General features: G+C 44.3%; 1 protein-coding gene across 1 annotated transcript; it reads right to left on the bottom strand.

Annotated features, from left to right (window-relative positions):
* Positions 1-4,599: 4,599 nt before the first annotated feature.
* LRRC74A (leucine rich repeat containing 74A) lies at positions 4,600-22,878 on the bottom strand (the record flags this gene model as incomplete). The annotated part of the gene is made up of 14 exons (XM_032187976.1): positions 22,851-22,878; positions 18,958-19,071; positions 17,200-17,375; positions 16,565-16,672; positions 15,699-15,795; positions 15,252-15,301; positions 14,393-14,474; positions 12,365-12,450; positions 11,845-12,039; positions 11,030-11,125; positions 8,161-8,304; positions 6,703-6,810; positions 5,964-6,049; positions 4,600-4,657 (listed from the first exon to the last, which is right to left on the bottom strand). Coding segments are annotated over exons 1-14 (1,428 nt in total), but the record flags the coding sequence as incomplete, so codon positions are not given.
* Between the last annotated feature and the right edge of the window lie 118 nt (positions 22,879-22,996).

The following is a 22,996-nucleotide window of genomic DNA, read 5'->3' as shown; positions in this document are numbered from 1 at the left end:
ACCAACACCCGCAGGTCCTTTTCCTCAGGGCTGCTCTCAATCCATTCTCTGCCCAGCCTGTATTTGTGCTTGGGATTGCCCCAACTCAGATGCAGGACCTTGTTGAACCTCATGAGGTTCGCACAGGCCCACCTCAAGCCTGTCCAGGCCTGTCTGGATGGCATCCCTTCCCTCCACCATGTCGACTGCACCGCACAGCTTGGGGTCATCGGCAAGCTTGCTAAGGGTGCACTCAATCCCACTGTCCGTGTCACTGACAAAGATGTTAAACGGCTGATCCCAGCACCCTGCTTCTATTTCTTGGCACATATGTACCTGATGTAACCAGCTCCATCATCTCTTCAGATTCTGTAAAGTTGCTGTGATATGTTCAGTTGGGGATTTACTCAGTGAGTAGACGGGGAGCTTAAGCATCTCAGTCACACGGTCCACTGCAGTGTGCACTGCATGCTTCCAGTCCCGTGATGCTGGATGTTGTGCACAGCTGCAGGACACCCCTCTGCACAAGGCTTATCTCCACTGATAAATGCAGAACATCTTTTGATATACTCGTTAGATGGATGGGAGGCCTTTGGAACAAAGAACTATTGATGCAAGCTTAAAGATGAAGACTGGTATCAGTGTACACACTTCTGCAGCTTGTGAGATTTCTTCTTTGAAAGAAAAGCCAAAACCCTTTCGGCCAGCTCAGCTAGACAGATCAAAGATCTTAAACATGAACAAGCTGAGATAACTGCATGTAGCATTAGATTTTGTAGTTACTCAGAGATTTCCAGAGATTCTGATTAGCAGTGTTTTTTTTTTTTTTTTTTTTTTTTTTTAATGCGATGCTGTGTTGTCATAGTTGTTGCAGTGGCGGTAGGAAATCAATCCGAATTGGGCCTCATTCTGCTGTGTGAAATCCGTAACAGAAATATGATTTTCCCTGTGAGATCCAGAGATTCATCTAAACTAGCTAGCACATTAAATACCGTGGTGTGCATGCTGTGTTTTCAAAACATGTTACTTAATGGTAGTTATTTGCTTTCTAATATCAAAGAGATCTGAAAATGTTACTCAGCTGTGTCACTCTCTCAGCCCATGGAATATGCAGAGATTTTGTTCTGCCAGCTTTCCACACTGCCCAATTTTGTGCTGGCAGGCTGAATTCCTGAAGTATGTTAGATGAGTCTCAGAGCTGCCTTAATTTATGGCAGCCAAAACATTTCCTTCTGCACCATTTCACAGGTGTGGGATCAACCGAGCAATTCATGTTCCACTCCCAGACCATCCCTGCTCAGCACCTACCTCAGTTCATCCCTGAAATGCCAGCACGGGGACAAATGCTGCCACCAAGCTTAAAAAAGCTTTATTGATCCAAGAGTGTTCAGAGAGACTCTGCAACACTGCAACCACATCCCTCCCCTGCACTGCTTGCTTGCATGTGAGTTTGGAGAATTAAAATTTTCACTGGCACTTACAGTTTTTTGCTATTTTAGTTGCATCGAGCCACACAAAAGGACATAAGGTTTCACCTACATCCTCCAGAGAGATTCATTTTCTTTAGATTTTGTGCATTTGGTGAAGTAGATAATTTTAACTTATCTAAACCCTTCTGGAGCTAGAAATTTGGGCACAAATTCATCAGCTTTCTCTTTCTCTCTTTCTGTGAAAGAAACCATCCAGTCTCCCTGGAGGTTTTCCGTGGTGTAAAGGTACAACCTAGCTGCCACATCATTGTTGAATCTGGAGTTTAAGTGGACACTCGAATAAATAAAAGTCACACCTGCCGCCGGCCAGTACCCATCTATATTTGATTATGTTGTTTTCTTACAGAAGACTGTGTTTTTGATGGCTGTATCTAATCTAGAATCTCAAGGGTGATAATTGGACAAATCAGTTTAGTTGGGCAGCCAGTTCTGTGCAAACCTAAGCAGAATAGTAATGCATGACTAATACACAACAGCACTGTGCATGAGATAAAGATTCATGTGTAACATATGCAAGACAAACCCAAGATGCTGCAGGAATAAAAGATGAAGATATTTCCTAGTATATACGTGCTACTCCCTGCTCAGAAGTGCACCCTTGAGCTGCAGAACAAACACGGTGCTCTCTGGACAGTGGAGCACAGCCCTCACTCTCTGCTGTCAGTACCCAGAAAGCCAATCTTAGTCTTTTTTTTTCCACACAAGTCTAGAAATGGTGAGAAACTTCTCACCTCTGATCCAGCTTAACTGACTCATAGAGCATCTGCGTGCTGATAAGCCAAGAGGTTCATTTTGGAAGAAAATCTGGGTTTTCCTAAATCATCATCTCTGTGAGGTAACAATGGTTGCCAGTCATGAAAAACAAAAACAGAAAACCACTATTTTTTGTACAGATTCAAATTGTTAGCTGCCCCCAAACACCTGATAGCCTCCAGCCTTAGTTCTCAGCCTGCACATTTTGGTGTTTGTAATGTACGCCTCTGAGGCTGAAAAGGAGACTCAAAATGGGAGTTTTTGGGGTTGCGGGGAAACGAGCCACATGGATATTTTACACTGGCAGTGAATGGTGACCACTTGGTCAACAAGCTTGGTGCTGCTGGAGAAGGGCTGAGAAATGACCCGTGAGTTTTAAAGAGCAGCCCCTCCAGAAATGCTGGGCAAGCGCACCCGGGCCTGTGGGCACCTGCAGCAGCCGCAGCGGGGCCGAGAGGGACCCAAACTGCCCTGCAGCGGGGACACCTCCCCGTGCACACCAGGGCGTGAAATTTAGCATTATTTTAGGAAAGAAGGCAGGGAGCCGTTTCCAGAAGAGGGGCTGAAAATGGCCTCCGGCCGCTGGGTCTCGGGGCCTGGCGCCTGCAGGGCAGGGAGGCCCCGGGCCGCGCTCCCCGCCCCAGCGCTGGTGCTGAGGGGACATCTGGTGGCCGGCGCCGGCAGTCGCAGAGCCCTGCAGCAGGAGCGGTGTCTCAGCAGCTCTGCCTTAGGAAGAAGAAAGTGCTCTTGATTGTAAAATGGCAGGCACGCCGCCCCTCTCCCTGCTTGTCACGTAGGAAAGGGTGGGCTCCACGGTGGGCCTCGGTATTCAGGAGGAAGATGCTGCAGGTCTGGTGTGTGGTGCTGTGGAAGCATGCCTCAGTGCTCAGTAATGGCTGAGGAAAGCTAACAGCATGCTCGGAATGATTAGGAAAGGAAAAGAGAACAACAACAAACCCCGCCGTGTTATGTCTGTGCAAACTCCCCAATGTCCTGAATGCTTTTTGCATTTCTTATTCCCATGTATTCCATCTGGGAACGGTTCAGAGAAGGGAAACAAGGACCATCAGAGTCAGTCCTCTGAGGAATGATTGAACGGGTGGCATTCTTCTGCTTGGAAGAAAGACGTGTGTGTACAAGAAGTGTCCATAGACTTGTGAGTAGCTGGGGGATTGTCACAGACAGCAGAGGACACAGACTGGCTGCGGTAATGAGATAAAGGCTAGGAGTCTGTCGTGTATTGAAGATGACTACTGAGCAGCCATAGCCCACCCTCATGTCAGCAGTCAGGCTGGCTTCTCGGGAGACACTGGAGCCACCTGAACTCTAATGGAAGATTTTTTTTCCAGTTGAGAATTCATAGAATGAATCATAGGATGGCTGGAAGGGACCTTAAAGGTCATCTAGTGAATGGATGGAGAGTGAAAAGGGTGTAATGAATGGGTAGTGAAAGGAGTTCTTCTGTTTCCTCTCCTCTTGCTGGCCAACATGTCTCAATTCTCCTAGTTTTTTTGTGGTATAGTCTATGTTGGAAGTTGCTCACATGGCAAAATGTACTTCCTGTGGATCTGCTCATCTGCACATGTATATACTGGCCAACCTGATCTAGTGAGTGGCATCCCTGTCTATGGCAGGGGGTTGGAGTTAGATGATCTTTAAGGTCCCTTCCAACCCGAGCCATTCCATGATTCTCTGATGATATTTTTTATCATTTATTTGTAAATATTAGTATATGCAGGGCTTTCATTACTTCTTAAGGGTTGGTGAAATCTTTCTTTGTTAGCTTTTTATGTTGATTTTAAAAAAGCAGTTCAGTATCTGAGCCATTTAAAATCAGTTATGGATCCCACCCTTCTAGCATATCTTTTCCCATGGAGCTATTTAATAAAATTCCTATTACCCATAACTTTTTAAAGCAGCATTAGCTATAGTTTCACATTAATTTAGTTCTTCTTGCAAAGGTCTCTGCATCAAAGCAGCTAAGTCTGGTAGGGGCCGTCTGCAGGGCACTTGCTCCAGTCTTTGTCCATGTGCTTTCCTTCTAAATGGGATAATAACAATATATGAATTTTCTTGGTTTCCCCATTCCAGCTTTTGCGCGCTGTTTCTGAAAATAAGTTCAGCTTTGTCAGCATGCAGAATGATTTGGTAACCAGCCAGTCTGTTCTGCTCCCAAACAAAAGGACCAGACCTGCTGTGCAGTGGAACACCAACTTTATTTCCACAGTCAATGACTTACACTATCAGAGCTCTCCAGCATCAGACCTCCCCAAGCCCAGGGCCACTCTTAGCTTTCAGTGTTTTAGAGTCAGTGTTTCTCCTACTACCTTTCACTGGGTGACACCTCCTTGCTTCATTTTTACTTATCTTCCTTCTCTTCTTCCTTCATTTTCCCTTCCACACGGTTCTGTGCTGGCTTCTGCTCTTTTAGGTGACTGATTCAAAAGAAAAAGATGAAAAAATATTGATCTAGTAAAGTGAATCTTGCCTGTCAGATTCTTTAAGCTGCTGATAGGACCCTGAGGAACCAGTCTGAGGTGGGCACAGTAAGGACAACAAAGGTCACAACTCTTCTGACTCATCTACAAAGTGATTACCATTAACACACATGCTACAGTGCTAAAATGCACATAAGGAGTAGAAATCTGTATTTTTTTTTCCCTACATATCAGCTCAGCAGCATTAATGGCACTGAATGCAGTCTTTGTCGTCCACTGGGTTTCAACAGTTCCTGGTTTGCTTACTGCTCAGCCACAGTTCTGTAGTTTGTGCCTAAAGTAACTGGGAACCCCATGTAACCTCTGATTCAAGATTAACCAGGCTAAGGCCCATGTAGTGCCTGAGAACAGATGCTTCTAGCACAGCACCAACAGACGCAAAGGAATAAAGACTGGATCTAACAAAGTCATTCGCTTCTCAGCTGCTCTTTGAAGACGTTAGGAGGCTAAGAGGTGAAAAGATTTGCAAAGCTGACCCATTGCTTCTAGCCTTAACACTAGACTGCAGCACACATTTAAACCCATCAGTATGTAGTGAGGGATGGGAATATTTGGCCACAGTTAACAGGGCTTTCAGATGATGAGTCACATGTCAGAGCTGACTGCAAATCTAAGGGGAAATTTGTGGTCCAATGACAAACGGCTTAGCCTGCAGCGACTGACAACCTCCAAGGAGTTTGCTGCTGACTGCTCAGACTCTCAGAACTTGGACATGATTGCTACAGGCACTAAGAAAGATGCACTTTCAAGAGATTGAAAAGTTCTGTAGTTTGAAGGTGGGTTTCCAGGGAAAACTAGGTCTCCTAAGAAGAAGGATCAGAGAGAAGGAAAAAATAGGAGTCCCCGAGGATGGAGGAAAAGGTCTGAAGGCACAGATATGCTGTCTTTGCAAATCGTACTGTAGCTTCGGGGGGAGAACAGTGTTGAACTGATGCTTCTCACACAGGCTTATGAGCGTGAATGAAAATGCCATTCAGCTCTGAGATCCGTGCGCTTGCACAGCAAGTTTATAGAACAGAAAAGTAATACTGACTTCTAGCTTGACCCAGTGGGGCTTCTAAGCATACAAGGTGTTGTGTGATCTGCCTTCCACTTAGGTAAGTGATGTCTGGTCACGTTGCAGGACAGGCCAAAAACACATGTCCCTTCACCTCCTAAAGTGAGTGAGGATGTGTTTACTTGGTATTGTGCCAAAGCAGAAAGGAAACACAGGACAGGACAGCAAGTGGAGTCACTCACTCACCTGTAGTCCACAATCCCTGTCTGATTCCGGTCCAGTTGTCGCACTAATTCCCTAATTTGGACTCGATCCAATGGAATGCTTGATTGCTAAGAGAAGAAGAGAAATGCTAGCAAACCTGGGTACGTTAAAGCAGAAAAATCCTCCATGTCAGACTGGGACCCGGTCGTCTTTTAATAGGCGAGGAGATAGCCTGATTCATAGAAAAAAATGGGATGTAAAAATCCAGAGTGATGCTGGGGAGAATAAAAATAGCTTTTTTTTTTTTTTTTTTTTTTTTTTTTTTGGTAAGGATGTAAAATAACATCATGGAAAGCTGACCAGTACTACTGATCCAAGCACCATAGTGGTTTTGGCAGGAAGAAACTTGTTTACTCAGTGTGCAGGGGCAAGGATTTAAATGTCTCTCATTCACTTTCCCATAGCAGTAAGACATAATTATCTTTCAAGATCCTGTAGGTATATCCTATACAAACATCTGAGCTCTGTTGTTACAAGGCTTTTGTGATATTCTAGAGGTGATCCATAATCACTGATGCCCTCTGCAGTATTTACTGGATGTCACAGCATTTCTGTTGGGTCTTGCTGAGGGCTCAACTTTGCAGTGGGTAAATTTGTGAATTTAGCCTTCTAGTTGGAACATCACCAGCAGGGCTGACTGGTGGCTGTGGTGCCGCAGAGGGGTTTCCCCAGAGCAGTACCCTGTCAGGAGAGCCTCCTGGCCATGCTTTCTGGGGCACACCTGAATCATGGCTCTCCGGAAGGCTGTCACAGGGATCTTCATGTTTCCGTCCTTGTCAATTTTCTGAAAAAAGTCCCAGAGTCGCAGGTTGTGCTCATTCAAGTATTTCTAAGAGAAGCAGAGAGAAAACACAGGCACAACCATGAGCTGAGACAGCTGCTGATAGGTGCCACAAGCTCTTCTCTTATTCCTCCGCCTGTCACCCTGCCTTTACTCAGCCCATCCCTGGTATAAATGAGTCCTTAACTCCTTATGCAGGCACCATCAGAAGAAAATACATTTACTCAGGCTAATCCCATTCTTCTCAGTTATACCCTCTCCCTCGAAACAGGTCACAGTAGTAAACCTATATCCAAGCTGTGCATGCTTATTTGGTCCTCATCCCACCAGCACCACTTGGCTAGGCTGTCCAACCTACAGCCAGTCCTTCCCTGATCACTCGTGCTCTTCTCTAATTCCTGTCTGCCCAAAGGAGAACATGTCTGAGTGCCGCAACTATTAAAAACTGCAAAGCATGCTAGCGTGTCGCTAGCCGTGAATGACAGAGGCACTGTTTGATGTGAACTAACAGTCCAAACTTTTACTTAATTTCAGCTGAAGCCATGTCTACAGCAACGTCTCACCCAATTAGCTGAAAATCTGCACAGCAGCTAGAAAAGCACAATGAAGCTGGTAATGCAGAAGTGTTACTAACTCAGCGGTGCTCCAGTGCCTTCCAGCAAGGAGGACAGCACCATCTGCTGCTATTCGTAAAAATTACAGGCCTTAAAAAGCCAAGCCATTTCTGTTTAGAGCAGGTTTTGTTTATATAACCATAGTCTATTTTTTACGAAGCGCATTCATTCGGATGCTAAATCACAACTACCAGGAAAGGGTCTGTTGTGGTGGGCTGGGTGAGCAGGATGCACGCTCCTTTGGGTCAAACCCAAAATCCATCAATTTGTTTTCCGCAGCTAGCAAACATCTACTCAGACAGAAATGGCAGACAATGCTGTTCAGTGATTACAGCAGTTAGGGTTTGCTTATATTTTCATCTTTGCCATTGCTTTTTGAAACCTGTCAAACTGTACAGCTCCTCTTTGTATTCTCAGCTGTAGAAGAAATAATTTGGATGCGCATTTTAAAGGGAACTATGTGGATGAATGATGTCATACAAAGGTATGGGATGATTGTTACTAAATCACAACTATGCAAATCAAAAAACACTTTTTTTTTTTAGACCAGTTCCCTCAGATCCCAAGGCATTCATCTTCTGAGAATCAAAGGATTTGCTTAGTCAATCTGCATGGACTAAGATAAATGAACATGCAATAGTGATTATGAATATACTTTTCTGAAGGAATTTGACTGAATTTCCCACATGGAAGAAAGCTTACCCCTTCCAACCTCCCTCCCTCCAGGTGCTTGGGGCTTGTGTACTGTGCACAGGGGAACTGCAGACAAAGTTCAGTAGCTCACCTGAATCAGTTTCATAGGACTTGGGTGCTGCTTGGGGATCTTGGAGATACGGCCTTCAACTTCACCATAGATGACATCTAGTTCAGGACGTATTTGACATACAAAATCCAGCAACTTGATAAAATTTTCATTCACCAACACATTCTGGTTCATAGGAGGAAGGAGATTGCAGTCAGCGTGCATGCCCAGAGAATGACAAAGATTTGCTTTCATTAACAAATCCATCTACAGTCAACAGTAAGCTTTCTCTCCTAAGGGTGCTGCCATTTCCCATCTCTACTCTTCACTTTGAGGAATCCCACAGAAGCCCAACCCTAAATAACTGTTCTTCTTCCTTCTCTTTTCTCATGTTTGAGTTAGAAAAGGATCTATTAATTTGTGTAGAAATTAATTTGACGCAAGGAAGATGTACATTAAGTAAATGTCTCCACTGAAGACCTCTTATGTTGGGTGATTCTTGTTCACCACTGAGATCCCTATAAGACCTCAGACTCAGTTTTCTGTTTTAGTAATTACAGAATGGGCAGCAGCACAGCGTCCTGTTGTAGATTTTTGTGAAGTTAGAAAATAAGCTAGCAATGAAAGTATTGTTGCCACTATAACTTATTCTTCCAAATTTAAGTTATAACAAATTTACTTTCATCTTGACTGATATTTTGAAAACATAGCTTAGATTTTGTTCATATCTGTGATGGTAGGAAAATATAATTGTTCATATATTATGTTAGTTACATATTTAATTGTGGGAAATTTCAAGGCAGTTCAGTATCAGGAAAGTCATGAAAGCTTCTCTTTTCTGACACTGTAGGAAGTTCCCATGCCATCAAGCATAGTATTTTCCCCTGAAGTATGTTTATAATGTATCCCAATGAATTCTTACAGCGTCTTTTTAGCTGAAGATTTCTACATTGCAGTGAGGTCTTGATTGCAATTGCTTGAGGACAGTCTTGAACTAGTCTGGGTCTGGCTGGGCTTACTGGCTTTCATTCAGAATCAACTCTTCTATGGGTGCAGAGTGGCTCATTGATGAGCTCCCTGCAGAGTGCAGGGTAACAGGGCATCTCAGTCCTGGGAGCCCAGCACACGCTCTGCCTGCAGCCAGCATTCTCCAAGGCTTACCAGCCTGGCCAAGTCCCCAGCAGAAAGCCAGCAGACCACCAGTGTGAGCTCAGAAGATGCACATAACAGCAATGTGCCTGGCCTGACAAACCTTGCTGGGGTCACCTGGAGGGAGCCAGGCGGTGGATTTCTGCATCTTTGACACAGTCAGCCAACAGCTTGGAAAAAACAACACACAGGCAGCTGCTAGGTAATGGCATTTTCTTTTGTACTATGGTGGGGAAGATGGGTACGTTAGCTGCTTTGATTCATGCCTCCCATAAAATATTTGATAGCCAGTAACTGCAAGCTGAAGCTCTATAAAGAGTAGATTATGGAAGGAATGTGGGGAACAGTTGTGCTTAGAAATGTTGTCAGAAACAATAAATTACATCATTAAAAATGTGCCTTTCTATCGCTTCACCTTTGCTAACGCTGTCAAACCCATGCAGAAGTTTCTAGATACGATCCTTATTTGAAACTCTTCTTACAGACACACTAATTATTCATTCTTTGAAAGTCAAGATAAACTTTTATCACTGGGAAAAGGGGCAGAAAAGGCTTTTGTTTATGTCTTCCCTTATGTTTCCTGTTAAAGATTACAACCTTTGCTAAATTCTTAAAGGTTTAAGACAGCAGCAGATCTTTGGAGATGTGTATTTGCAGATATTCTGAAATGAAATGCAAGACTTCCTGCATCACAGCTGGAAGGAAGTCTGCCAGAGAGATGAGGCATTTACCTACAAACATTTGATTGGGATCCTGTAATGTCATCATCAATTTATGCCATCAACTATTTATCTTAAGAAATGCCAGGTAGTTTAGACTTTTTGAGGGGTAAGGAGAAGAGAGCATCACTTAACCCTGACAAGCAGAAATACGTCGTGAGATTTCTGTTGTATTGAAGACTCTTTATGTTAATTAACTCCTTGCCTCAAAATTTCTCGGGTGGCTCCATTTAAATAAATGCATTTCAATAATTTGATTGCTCAGAATTTAACCAAAATATCTTACTCTTTCCAAGTTGATGAATTGTTTAGATTATTAGTAACTGAACGAACAGAACCATGGATACTATAATGAAGTCTTTTATCTACACACAGCCTGTTTTAGTTTTCTTACGTAAAATGAGGCCTGACTCCTTGCAGACTTGGCAAATAATTCTCTTTCATCTTAATTTATGCAGAAAAAAATGTCTGCCCTAGAGGAATACCCACTCTTCACTCTTTCTGTGTCTGTCATTTTGGAAGCAGCACATGAGGTTCCGACAATATGTCACACCACCATCCAGCTCCAGAGGGAAATGCATACTAAGGTTTGGCCTCTCTGATTTTATTTTCATTCCACATTAGCTTCTATTTATTTATTTATTTATTTATAATAAAATCACTTTGCTTTCAGTGCATCTTTCTGCTCCTCTACATCGTGACAGAGTATCAAAGCACTTTATGGTATCTACCATCTCAGGTTACCCTGGAGGGAGACAGAATTCATCCTCCACTGTGAATTCATTTCTTGCTCTTGCTCTGCTACTGCAAAATGGGAGTGAAACATGGTGATACTAGAGGTACATCTCTTCAGAGCTAGGCTAGAGTCCTATAATTTCCATGTGGTTCCCAGAAGGGCTGTCGTTTTTATCAATGGCTGTGCATAAATGAAGCAGGCAGCAAGTCTCAGAACAGTTTTGGAAGGGGGCAGCTCTGGGATTCATGTAGTTCCTAAAAATGTATAGTGTATGGACTTTGAGGCTTTCCAGCACATAAGCTCTTACTGAGATGTTGATCTCCTCCATCATGGAATTGGGGTTCTTTCTGACAGATGTCACTAGCGCAGTGGCACCCTCCACGGTCAGGGGATTATTGGCCATCTGTGGGAGAAGAGATGTAGACAGGCATAGTAAGAGTGAGGATTTCATGCAGGAGGCATGCTGTACCCTTAGCAGTGACTCTTTCTTCCTGTCCTTCAGTAGGTCTGTAGAATAACTGGTCCCTTGTGATGGGTTTATTCTTTATTTCATGACCTCGTCTCTGTCACCCAAAACTCTGCACTGCAGCCTCCCAGTGGAGTTGCCTTCTCAGCCTCCATCTGCCTCCACGTGTGAAGATTGCCATGTCAGGTCCCTTACATCTGTTGCAGGGGCGTATTGAAGTGGGTTGTGCTCAGCCATGTGATGGGGAGAGGCTGAGGCAATGGACTGCATTTGAAGATGTGCTTGCTATTAAAGTTCATCTGAATGGGGAATTTGCAAGGATGGTGATGTTAAATTTGGCTGAGAATCCAGCTCATAAGCAAGCTGACTTTTCTGAGCTGAATTCCTACAGAATGATTTTGGATTGAGAAGACATACTAGCTTTCAAGCTTAACCTCTGAAGCTAGTTTGGCTGTTCATTCAGCTTTGCCCCCTTTCAGGATTATTGATCCCTAGCTTACTAGGAGGCAATTTTGACTTCTTCCAGGACTTGATAATACTCCTTGGGGATAATACTACCAGTACCTCAAGGTAGTGCTGTGGCGTTGCTCTGGTGAGGCAGTGGAAGTTATATATGAAGAAATATATGAAAGAGCCCTGCCTGGGCTTTGTTTTACCTTCAGGACTTCGAGTTTTCCATTGACTTCAAGGCCCCTGCAGAGCTTCTTGGCTCCCTCGTTGTTGATCTGGTTGTTGCTGATGTCCAGGTGAACCAGTGTGCTATTGACTTTGAGAGCTTCTCCCAGGGCCTGTGCTCCCTCATTCCCAATGCTGTTCCAAGAGAGGTTGAGGATTTTCAGTGCACCATTGCCCTCCAGGAAGAGAAGAAAGATCTCAGCTGCTGCATGCCCACCATGTGTACCACTCTACCCTTTCTTGCCTGGATGAGACAGAAGCATCTCTGAAGTCACACCCAGCCCAGCCCCAGTGAACCCAGCAGCTCTGCAATGTCACCAGGGTTTCTCCATCCATGGGAGTCACCCGTCCTACTCACTGCTTTAGTTCTTCTCCTGGCACTGACTCCTGCTGTCAGTAGGATGAGCCTTACTAGAGCTACTGAACCCCGCTCAGACCTCAGGGATGTACGTTCCCAGTCAGTGTCTCAACCAGGGTGTCACAAAACAGGAGTGTTCCTACCTTGAGACCTGTGCCAAGTGCCACAGTCCCCTTCCTCTTCAAGTGGTTCCAGCTCAGGTCCAGAATCTCCAGTGCTGTGTTGTTGGCTAAGAGAGAGAAATGGAGGTGTTAGCTCCTGAAGAGTGGTCTAGACACAAATGCTGACCCATAGTTAGGGGCTAAGAGAAAGTTTGCAGGGGATTCAGCCTTGACCTTCATTAATTGCTGTAAGAGGAACCTGTACATACAGAGTCTTCCCTTCCACTGCATCCACAGAACAGAGAGTGGCTGCTGGTCACAAGCAGAGAGGGAAGACAGCCTTTTCCGACTTAATCACAGAATGAATTATGAAGTAGGGAGGGAGGAAGAGAGTGGAAGGATTTCTTCCACCAGTAGACACTGTCTGTGTTTCCCACTGTGAAAAACGTCTGGATTCTCCTTGCCACATCTAAAATACCAAGACTTGCTCTGCCTGTGTTTGATTAGCAGAGGAGAGGAATTCAGCTTCCTATAGTAGCTGTGCCCAGCTGTATATGTGCCGGTGCCAATTCACATGCAGAGCACACCTCGCAGTGTAAATTCCACTTAGAGCAGGGTATGTGCGAATTCATTCGGGCCTGCTGTGACACTGGGAGGGGTAGGACTTGCTGCCAACGCTTCTCATTCTCAGACAGAATTTCTCATCCAGATTTTCCATGGATGGGAGGATGGACGGAGGCAGATGGTGAATTTAGCTGGCTTAAAAATATTCCCTTAAAAGAAAAAGGAACACAGAAAAGTAACAGATTCTGCAATAATCTTCGCAGCTCCTGCCTCAAGTGAGCTGGAGGGAATGAAAGAAGGGCCGTAAGGCCTTCTGGTTTGGAGATGCATTTTTCTGGGCTGGGAAGGTCACGAGGTTTAGCACTGATGCTTCAGTTCCCTGCAGGCTTGTCCAGGGCAGGGGCACAGTGCCTTGTGTCCCTCACCGCAGATTCATCTTTTAAAGACACTGACTGCAGTTAGAAGCAGGTTCATATCAGTGGGAGAAGGAAAGTGCTGATTAATCTGAAGGCTTTGTATTACTGGAATGCGTAAGGCACACAGGATGCTCTGGTCACAGGCTTGTGGCTGTTACAATAGCAGGTGTGTGAAAAACGGTAGAGCATGGGACTCTTAATCCCAGGGTCGTGGGTTCGTGCCCCACGTTGGGCGCCAAAAAGGACTGTGGTGGTTTTACCGTGCTGGGCAGCTAAACCCCACAACCGCTCTCTCACTCCCCCTCCTTTAGATAAGGAGGGGGAGAAGTAAAGCAAAGAACAACTCACGGGTTGAGATAAGGATAATTTAATTAAAGGGAAATAATTATAATAATTAAATAAAGACTACCATGAACTAAACAATTTAACTAAGGGGAAATAAAAGGGAAAGGGGAAAAAGGGAGGAAAACAAAAAAAAAAAACAAAATAAATGAAAGCTATATGGAAGTGCAGAGGAAAGGAATTACTCTCTACTTCCCACAAATGAGCGATGATTGACCACGTCCTTGAAGCAAGGCCTCAACGCACGCAGCCGGTGTTCGAGAGGAGGACCGACGTCTTCGGGAAGAAATACCATCAGATATTCCTGCAAGGCTTTCCCAGTGCACTAACAGCACCTGAGATTCCTGAAAGACTTTTGCTGTTATTTTTCATTCCCTCTCCAGGGCTACTACACGCTCTGGAACTTACTTTGACCAGCTAAATAAGGCAACTTTATTTTATTTCTTTCTGATCTGTTTCCCTTGCTGCTTGCTGTACAATGACTCAAGCTATTAGGGTTTGGGCTATAAAAAAATAAAATATCTTCTGATATAGAAGTCAAATGTAGTTGCTAGTCACCTGTGCTGATGAGGGTGAGTAGGGGGACCAGCCAGGAAGCCCTAAGTCCAGTATTTTGCACTACCCACCAGGTCATGGCATGGGACATTTTGCTGGAGAAGGAAATACGTGTTCACGGTGCTGACCCCATCGTGTCTCCCAGTAAGCGTGCTGGCAATCCTGCCTCTGGGGGACTAATGGATTAACATACCGAGCATCTGTCCCAGGAGCTGTCCTCCCTTCTCAGAGAACTCATTGTGGCTGAGATCCAGCTTCTTCACTTGGTAATTGCCCTGAAAAGAGACAAATGTGCAGGGAGAATGAGATCTTCCAGCCAGCTGCAGCCAGCTGCCGTGCTGAGGCCCCCACATGAGGATGAAACAGAAGGATATCAAACACATTGACATCTCCAGCACATGGGGGTTCATCAGCATGGAGACGGCAGCACTGTGTACCCCGAGACAGAGCTTTGCCAGGCATATAACATCACAGCAAGTATCTTTCCAAGACAGCAAAAGCAATGGGGCTTTGTGTTGTGCAAACTTCCCTTACACGGCTCATGTCTGGTCTGCAGCACATCCTGCAGCTGTTCCTGCCCCCTATTTCACTCTCACCACTGCATCCCAACCAAGAGCACTTCCTATTATTAGTCCAAAGCTTCATGGCAGCTTCTGGTGGTGCCAATGGAACTTTGAGACGGGAACTAAGAAGAGAAGTCAAGCTTCTTTTTGCTGAAGAATTGCAAAATGCTGTGAAGCCGGGCTACTTATGTGTCTCAAAAATTTGGTATCACCCAGATGTTCTTCTGTTGTTGTTACACAACCCTGAAGGTTTGTTTCTCAGCCAGACTCATGCAGCTGTCCTGAGGAAATGTTAATTCAGTCTATCCTTCTCTCTGTCCTCCCAGCCTCCCTCATTTCTGAATTAAGCAAGAGGCACTTAGCAGAATTATGCCAGGAAATCATATGGGCATTGCCACGTGAAATCATGCCAAGTGAACAGCAGCTTCAGGACAAGGAGTCTGCTACACAGCCAGGGCTGCAAATGACCTTGGATTGCAGGTAACTCACCATCAATGCCTCAGCAAGGCATGATGCAGCCTCCTCTCCGAAGTTGTTTCCTGGGGAGGAAAATGTGTGTTAAAAATGTGCTGATATTTCCCTTGGCATTGTGTTGGGGTCTACAGGAGGTGGAGCATCCAGTTAATCATGGCCCATATCAGGCTTTGATAAGTTAGTCATTACTCCAAACCACAGAGGAAAATTATCCCAAGATGTAAGAGAGACACAGCAATTGTCTAAATTTCTCACACAGGACTGTTTTTCAGAGGTGCTGGAGGTTTAGCTGGCCAAATATTTATTTTGATCACATCACAAAAATCTAGATTTCCACACTGTCACTCTGGGTTCCTGTCAGAGCCATAACTGAGAGTCTGACTAATGTTCTTGGGATGAGAGACTGAAATGAAACACACAGTATTTCACTTCCACTGCTACCACTGGCTGCATGCAGCCCACCTGAGAGCTGAAGAGCATAGAGGTAGGATGCGTTGTCCAAAAGCAAACTGGCAATGGCTTCAGCTCCTTCTGTGCCTAGGTGGTTATTGGAGATGTTCTGTGAGGAAACAAGGAAGGATAAGGAGGATAAGCCCAGAGAATGAATTAGCCTTATTGTATCTTTAATGACCAAGATATTAAGGGAAAAATGCAAGATCAGCAAAAAAAAAAAAAAAAAAGAAGTGCCAGCCAGGCAGTAATTAATAAAAGTTACAGGTATGTTTGATCCCTGTTCATTCCTAGCAGGAACAAAGTCCAAGAGCCATCAGTTTCACATGGATCATTGTCTTCAGTGAACCAAGAGGCATTTGGCCAAGGATCTTTTTTTCCAATGTAACACATCCCATGGCCTAATAAAATGCATTTTGCATACCCCAGATTCAGAGTGAAGGAACATTCCTAAGGATTTATATCTGAAAGTTTTGCATTACTCCCTTAATCTATTTACAAAACTTTCCCCATATCATGCTGGAGAATAAAAGTTCCTGACCGAAACATATTTTCCATTGGCTAAGTATGACCTAGAAAGACCTAGTTCTGGTAATTATTGTCACATCTGCTAATGAAAAGAACAGTTCCAGGCTCCCAGGCTCTGGGAGCCTCACCAGGCTCATCACATGCACGCTTCCGCTTTTTAGAAACTTGCACATTTTAAAACTCCATGAGCATAAAATATGACTTTCAGAATGTGAATCTTTTTGCATGGAAGCAACCGTTATTTGGTTCAAACTTGGAATGGGATGAATTGGTTTTCTTTCATGAAATTCCTCAGATGATTGAACTTGGTGAGCAATACATTTGGCTAAACACTACGTCAGGTTGGGTACCAGTTCCTGAAGGGAGCAATTCTCTCGTAGCATCTCTGCCATGTATATGGCTCCTTCTGCCAGAATGCCGTTATCTTCCAGCTCTAGGTGGGTGACAGTTGCATTGGACTGGGAAGACACAAAGGTAAACAGAGACACACAAAAGACGCATTAAAAGTGACTGAAGTGGGTAGTTTCCTTAGTTCAACAGACACTGGACATTTCCTCCAAACCCCTCAAGGTGTTGCGGGTCCTGAGGAGGACAGTGGTCAGGAAACATGGCATAGCTAGAGCAGTGGAAGATGGCATACAAAAGAGGGACCCTTTTTTGTTGAGGCCTTGAGTAGATAGGACTTTCCATTGCTTTTTGCCACCATGGAGAGCCAGGTTCAGATCCAAGCTCAAATTGCCCAGAGAGGCATCCTGGGCCTGTCCATTGAGCAAAACTTGGGGTAACTCCAGCAAAGGCCAGCAGTTGCCACACAAAGCTTTCCTGTGCAGGTGATTAGAAATATAATGGAGGCTCGGGGTTCCCTTGTGGAAGGTAGGTCTTTTTCTCCCACACTGTGTATTCAGTGATGGCTTCCAAGGCTGAGAGAGGCCTAAACTGCCTACTGTCATTGGCAGCAGTGGTCCCAATCTTACTAGCTACTCACCACCAGAGCAATAGCAATGGCTTTGACACCTTTGGGTCCTAGACCATGATGGTTCAGGTTTATATAAGGCTTGGCCAAGTTCTGAGTGAAGTGCGAGACAGGCACCACCTCCATCAGCCTGCATGCTTCCAGATACAGCTCTGCACCCGTAACACCTGCAAAGGCTCTCCCAGGATCTACAGAGAAAAAATATATATTGATGAGTGGTGCATTCAGTGCTTGCCCTCCATATTCTGAGGTTGTTTCTCCCAAGCACTTGACTCCCTCTGGGTTCAGAGGGTCCCTTGCACAAGGAACAGCTGACAAGTATGAGGGAATAATTCCCCAAAGCAATCACTCTCACACAGGTTTCTTGGCATTTCTGTGCTAAGCACAGGACTTGCCCCAATATCTGTAACACTTCCTGATGCAGGAAAGTTGAGATGAGGAGCAGAGATGTTCTTACCTCAGCATCCACGACAACGTGGGAGATGGGGATAGCCTGCCAGTGGTCTGCAGAGAACTAAGCAGCCACCTCAACTGAACTCTTACTCTTGGCCTTCACGAGAACCTTATTTTTTGGGTCTTGATTCATGACTCAAACTGAACTATCAACAAGCTGTGCCAGACTCATTGCTTCAGGCCCTAGGTAAAGTTTTACATGGTGGAGCCAAATTAAGTAACACTATGCAACAACAGAAGGGTTTCACTCTTTGAAAGTTATCTTCCCTCTGGTTCTCCCCATCCCTTCATCCCACACCTCCGTGAGTTAATGTATTCTCCTTGCTTCTCCATTTGGCATCTGTAGCTTCTCATCAGTCTGCAATATGACTAAACCTTTCTTGGTGTAATTGAGAATTTCTGACATCAGGCAAAAACATTTTCATCATTTTTTTTTTCTTTTAAATTTTAATTGAAGCATACAGCTGATATTGCCAGCAGAGCTAGGGCAGCTCAGAACATCTTGGCTTACGAACAGCAGAAAGAATCCCAGCATTCGCAACTTGGCCACTGGGTGTTGTTGACACAGCTGCAGTGAGACATATCAATGCAGCTGGCGGCTGCCTTTCCATAAAAACCTGTCATTTGGAATTCCTTCATCAAACCCCATACTTAGAGCTCATATTTCTCCATGTTGTTATATGCTTCCAATGGTCTGACCTCAAGACAAATTCTCTTCTCGTCAAAACCATTTTTCCAGTTCAAACTGAGGCCTCTCACAAAAGTTTTTTTCCTTGCATTCTTATTTTATTTTTTTAAATTTTCTTCCATTTATAACAAATCAGCAAGCACTCATCCTAAATTATAGGCAAGTCCTACTGTGACAAAAATGAGTGCAAGACTTGTTTAGCCAGAGGACTGACTTCACTGGGCAGCAGATAAGAGCAACCAGCACAGTCTAGGACAATCATGGCAAATCTGTGGCATGCAGACCACAGCTGGCATTCAGCATTTCATCAGGAGCACACAAACAGGGTCTGAGGCCCAGCCCTGGCTTCAGCTAGCTGGTCTGGTAATGCTGGTTATTAAGGACTAGAGGAGGGAGGAAGGCACAAAGGAACAGGCCTATATGCAGGAGTTGAAGGAAGATGCTTGGTGTCAAAGGGAGAGCTCCTAGAGGGAAATTCATCCCCCCTGCCTTTCTCAATGGCCAGATAAGGAGTGGATGTCAGGTCATTTGTGTCTGTGGCCTCCACTTCTGATACATACCTGTTGGTAGGTGCAGCACTGACTGTGAGGGGAAAAGCTAGTGAGGGCAGATGAACGGAAAATATTCACCTTTAACTTCTAGGTCAATGTCAGAGCCTTGTGTGGCCTTCTCTGCTGGGGCTTCGGGCGGTGACAGAGGCTCTGGAGTCTCACTGGTGTCTGATATCTCCTCATTCTGATCTGCTGCGAAACCAAGCAGATTCATTTTGTCAGTGCCAGCACATTTGTGACTCCCAGCACGTGACAGAACTTCCCACTGCTCCCACTGAAGTCTGCACCCCTCTTCAACAAGCTGCAAACGAGCTCCTGCCCCAGCACAGCTTTGTGCCCACCGCTCCCCGTGCTGCGTACCCACACGGTGCTGGCTCTGGTGTGGGGACGGGCTCACGTCTTCACTCCCCATTGAGCTGCCTTCCTCCCCTTCCGCAGTTTTGGAGTCTGTCAGACAACAGCAAATTTCCCCTCTCCATCCCACTTTCCCACAAACCTACAAGCCAAAGCCCTGCCAGCTCCTTTCAGCTCTCCTGAACTGCCTCACGCTTCCCCAGGCACTGGCAGGACACTTGGCTGCCTGTGCTATCAGGCTGGGAATGCTTTGTTGTACTCTTCAAGCAGGGCAGAAGTGTTTGAATGCTATTGTACGTTGGGATTGAGTGTAACCAGACCCACTGGAAGTGGTACAGGTCATAATTTATTTTACACTGAGAGAGAAGGAGAATTCGGAAAATTCCTCTTTACGAGGAATAAATGCATACCAGAATCAGGAATGGTTTTGCCAAAATCATTCCTGGTGAATAATTACACTTTTTCTTTCTTCACCTACTCTTAATCTTTACTTGATTCCCTGTCACTGCTTTTACCACCTTCTTCCCTTACTCCTTACTTCCCTTTAGAGCTCCAGGCTGTTGACCTGTTGGTTTGTGCCCTTCTGGGTGTCATTTAGGATTGATGTATGACATGGAGCTCGCAGTTTGGCTGTTCACTCAGACCTGCTTGAGGGAAAAAACTGGCCAGCTGGCACCCACATCACAGCATTTCAACCAGCCCTGCAGCTCCTTCATTAAGGCCTTTTCCTTCTGCCAGACTTTCTTTGTTCAAAGAAAGGGGTTTACTTTAGCATGAGAAATGCAAAAGAAAAGGTAAAAATAGGTCTAAATCCCATGTAAAGAAATCACCCAGATTTGGAATACTATGATAGTAACCACAGATCCTCTTTCCTCAAAGACCCTACGATGCTGGACATCCACAAACTTCCTAATCTGAGGGGCAGACAGCCTGTTTGTATGCTATGCAAAACCCACCCAGACTTTATCATCTGATAATGGGGCTGTCCTGTGTCCAGCCAACCCTGCACTGCATGGTTTGAGCCTTGCAAGGTAGATCCAGAAGTGGTCCCCTGATTCCTGTGGAGCTGTAGGAATTAACACTGATTCAGATATTTATACCGGCAAGGGGTTATTCAGGCAGATACTCAAAAAGCATTGACTCTCACTCATCATTGTTAGAATCAACGCAGAGAAAAGAGGCAGGGCTGGAGATTCATTATCACCCTCTCCTTTTCTGAGGCGTTGGGGCTGCAGGCACATCTTTCTGGTCAGCCTTCTTCAGGCACAGCTTTGACCAGTGACGAACCAGGAGCTAGGAGGGGAGGTCACTCCATGGTTTGATGCAAGGCTGATACGGGATGCATCCAGATACCTGCAAAACCCTTCTGGTATGCTGGACTACCAATGCCTATTCTCTGGGCACGTTATTTTATTCCGTTCCCTCTTGTGTTGTACAAATATATGATAAATCCCAGTGGCAGCTGATGCTGTGATAGTAAAGCTCTTTGTTGAACATCAGGCAGACAAATACATCAGAATAACAACTCAGCAGGAGCAATGAAAAATGGAGCATAGCATTTTGCAGCATGCAGACAAGATGATACGAATGTGAATGCTTAGATTGAAGCAACTTTTTACATTCATTAAGTGCTGCGCCAAACTATATGGCTAGACACTAAACTAGGAGTATAAAGTGTTGAAGCAATCTATGAATAAACTGCTACAAGATGCATGTGATTTTGTACGTAAGCAAGTTTTAAGCAAAGTATTTAGGAGCCAATCTTCTAAAAGTTGTCAGTTATTGAAGAATGAGTAATGAGGCTTGTGTCCTGGTTTGGTCATCTAGCCAAGGTTATCAACTTTTTATCTCCTATTTTAGGTCATGCCAATGTGGATATCAGAAGATTTCTAGATAAATTATAAACATATGTTAGATACTTGTGGGAAAATATAGATTTTTTTTTTCCCCTAGTGTGAATAGTTTAGGCCGCCACCACCACCAAAAGACACAAAGCAAAACAACCAGAAATTTTGACAACATTTTGCCTATGGAATATGGCAGGATTAATAGTTATACCAAGCTCTTCATGGCTTCTATCAGTCAGATTCAGCCAGCATTTTACCCAGAATTATTAAATGCCATATGTAAGGAAAAACAGCAGCCAATTGTTAATTGACCAGATATTTCCTAATAATATTTTTGAAATTAATACTGTCCAAAAAAAACAGAAGAAATATTGACTTTAATATAATCACTTGAGCTTGATAGCAGGTCACTAATTACGTCAGACTCCATTTACAGAGTAAAAACTTCAGGAGTTTATAGCCAAGAACAGAAGCCTGGTTTGCAGAAAAGCTATCTAAAAGGGCCTAATCGCACACATATAGTAAATTATTATTGCTGGATCAAAAAACAAACAAACAAACAAAAAACACAAAACAGATTATCTTTATGGAAAAAGAAGAACAGATATTTAGTCAAATGCTATTCTGAAACAGTGGAAGACATCCTGAGAAAGGATCTCATCTATTACAGCAATCATCAGGGAAAATGACTACATAACACTTGAAAAATTGTTTTATGTTCTATTTAAATACAAGAAAACAAGAACCAAAGAGAGTTGTCTCATACATTTGATTATTTTAAAGTAATTGTATTATGAAGGAAAATAAGAAATTAACTTGTAATGACTAAGTGACAACACAAAAAAGGCTTTGAACTTTGAGAAGAACTTGCTGGTAGCATTGGCAGCACAGTAATTACTGGAAGCAGATGTGTAATATCTGTTTTAAAAAAGTCCCGTAGTATTAGTGAACACTCAGAACAGCGTATACAATGGATGAGCATTCCCACAGGTACTGATACTGAGAAGTTTTGCTTTGAGATTTGAGAAATATAATTACTTATGCAATTAAAGAAGACAAAAGGATTATTAAGGCAATTACTGGTGTTTCTATGAAGAGTTTGTATTTATTAATAAGGAAAATGCTTAGCACTAGCATAACTAGTAACTCTTGGTGCATACTAAGAAGACCTCAACTGCTTTTCAGTATTTCTTTGCTTTACTTCAATAAATCAACTGTACCTTGAAAGTTATCAGGGCAAAAAGCCAGTTCCCCTCACATTGTGACAAAGTCGGTCAAGTATAAAATTTGATGAGGGAGCAGTACAGGAATAGTCACGCTAAGCTAGAAAATCAGGCCAAAATACTACAGACCTAGACCTTAACTCCAGCTAGCACATTCACAGAACTATCTTGCCACCTTCAAAAGTCTGCCCATCCTTCTAGGCAAGGGAGGGTTGAAATAGGATCTCACCTCACGTGGTGCTGAGCTCTGACATCTGTGGAAATTAAGGGAAATGAAGGGCAGCTGGCATAAATGCTGGGAAGCTGGTAGTGGCCAGCTTGCTTAGGGTGCATTTTGTTCTCCAAGCAAGGTGCCAGCCTGATTGTTAGCAGACAGCTCCCAGATGGCAGCTGTAATGTTTGGGCATTGGTACCTTGGGTCCATACTCACTCCATTTCTCTGTGGTGGTGCCTCCCTGCTGCCTTCCCCCCCTTGGATCCTGCTGATCCACCTTTGCCTACTTCAAACTATTTCTGAAGTGACTTAGCAGGTAAGTAAGCACCACACCTGTGTCCTTCTCAGACTCATTCTCCATGGGTACGTTTCCTTGCCAGCACCAGTGAGCTGAGGGTTTATTTGCCTTTTCTCTTCTGTCAGCGAGGGGTTTGCAGCCACCTCCTAGACCCTACCATTCCCTCTAAGGTGTGCACACA

Source organism: Aythya fuligula, chromosome 5 (assembly GCF_009819795.1).
Source record: "Aythya fuligula isolate bAytFul2 chromosome 5, bAytFul2.pri, whole genome shotgun sequence".
Classification (NCBI taxonomy): domain Eukaryota; kingdom Metazoa; phylum Chordata; class Aves; order Anseriformes; family Anatidae; genus Aythya; species Aythya fuligula.
This window is presented reverse-complemented; position numbering and strand designations above follow the sequence as displayed.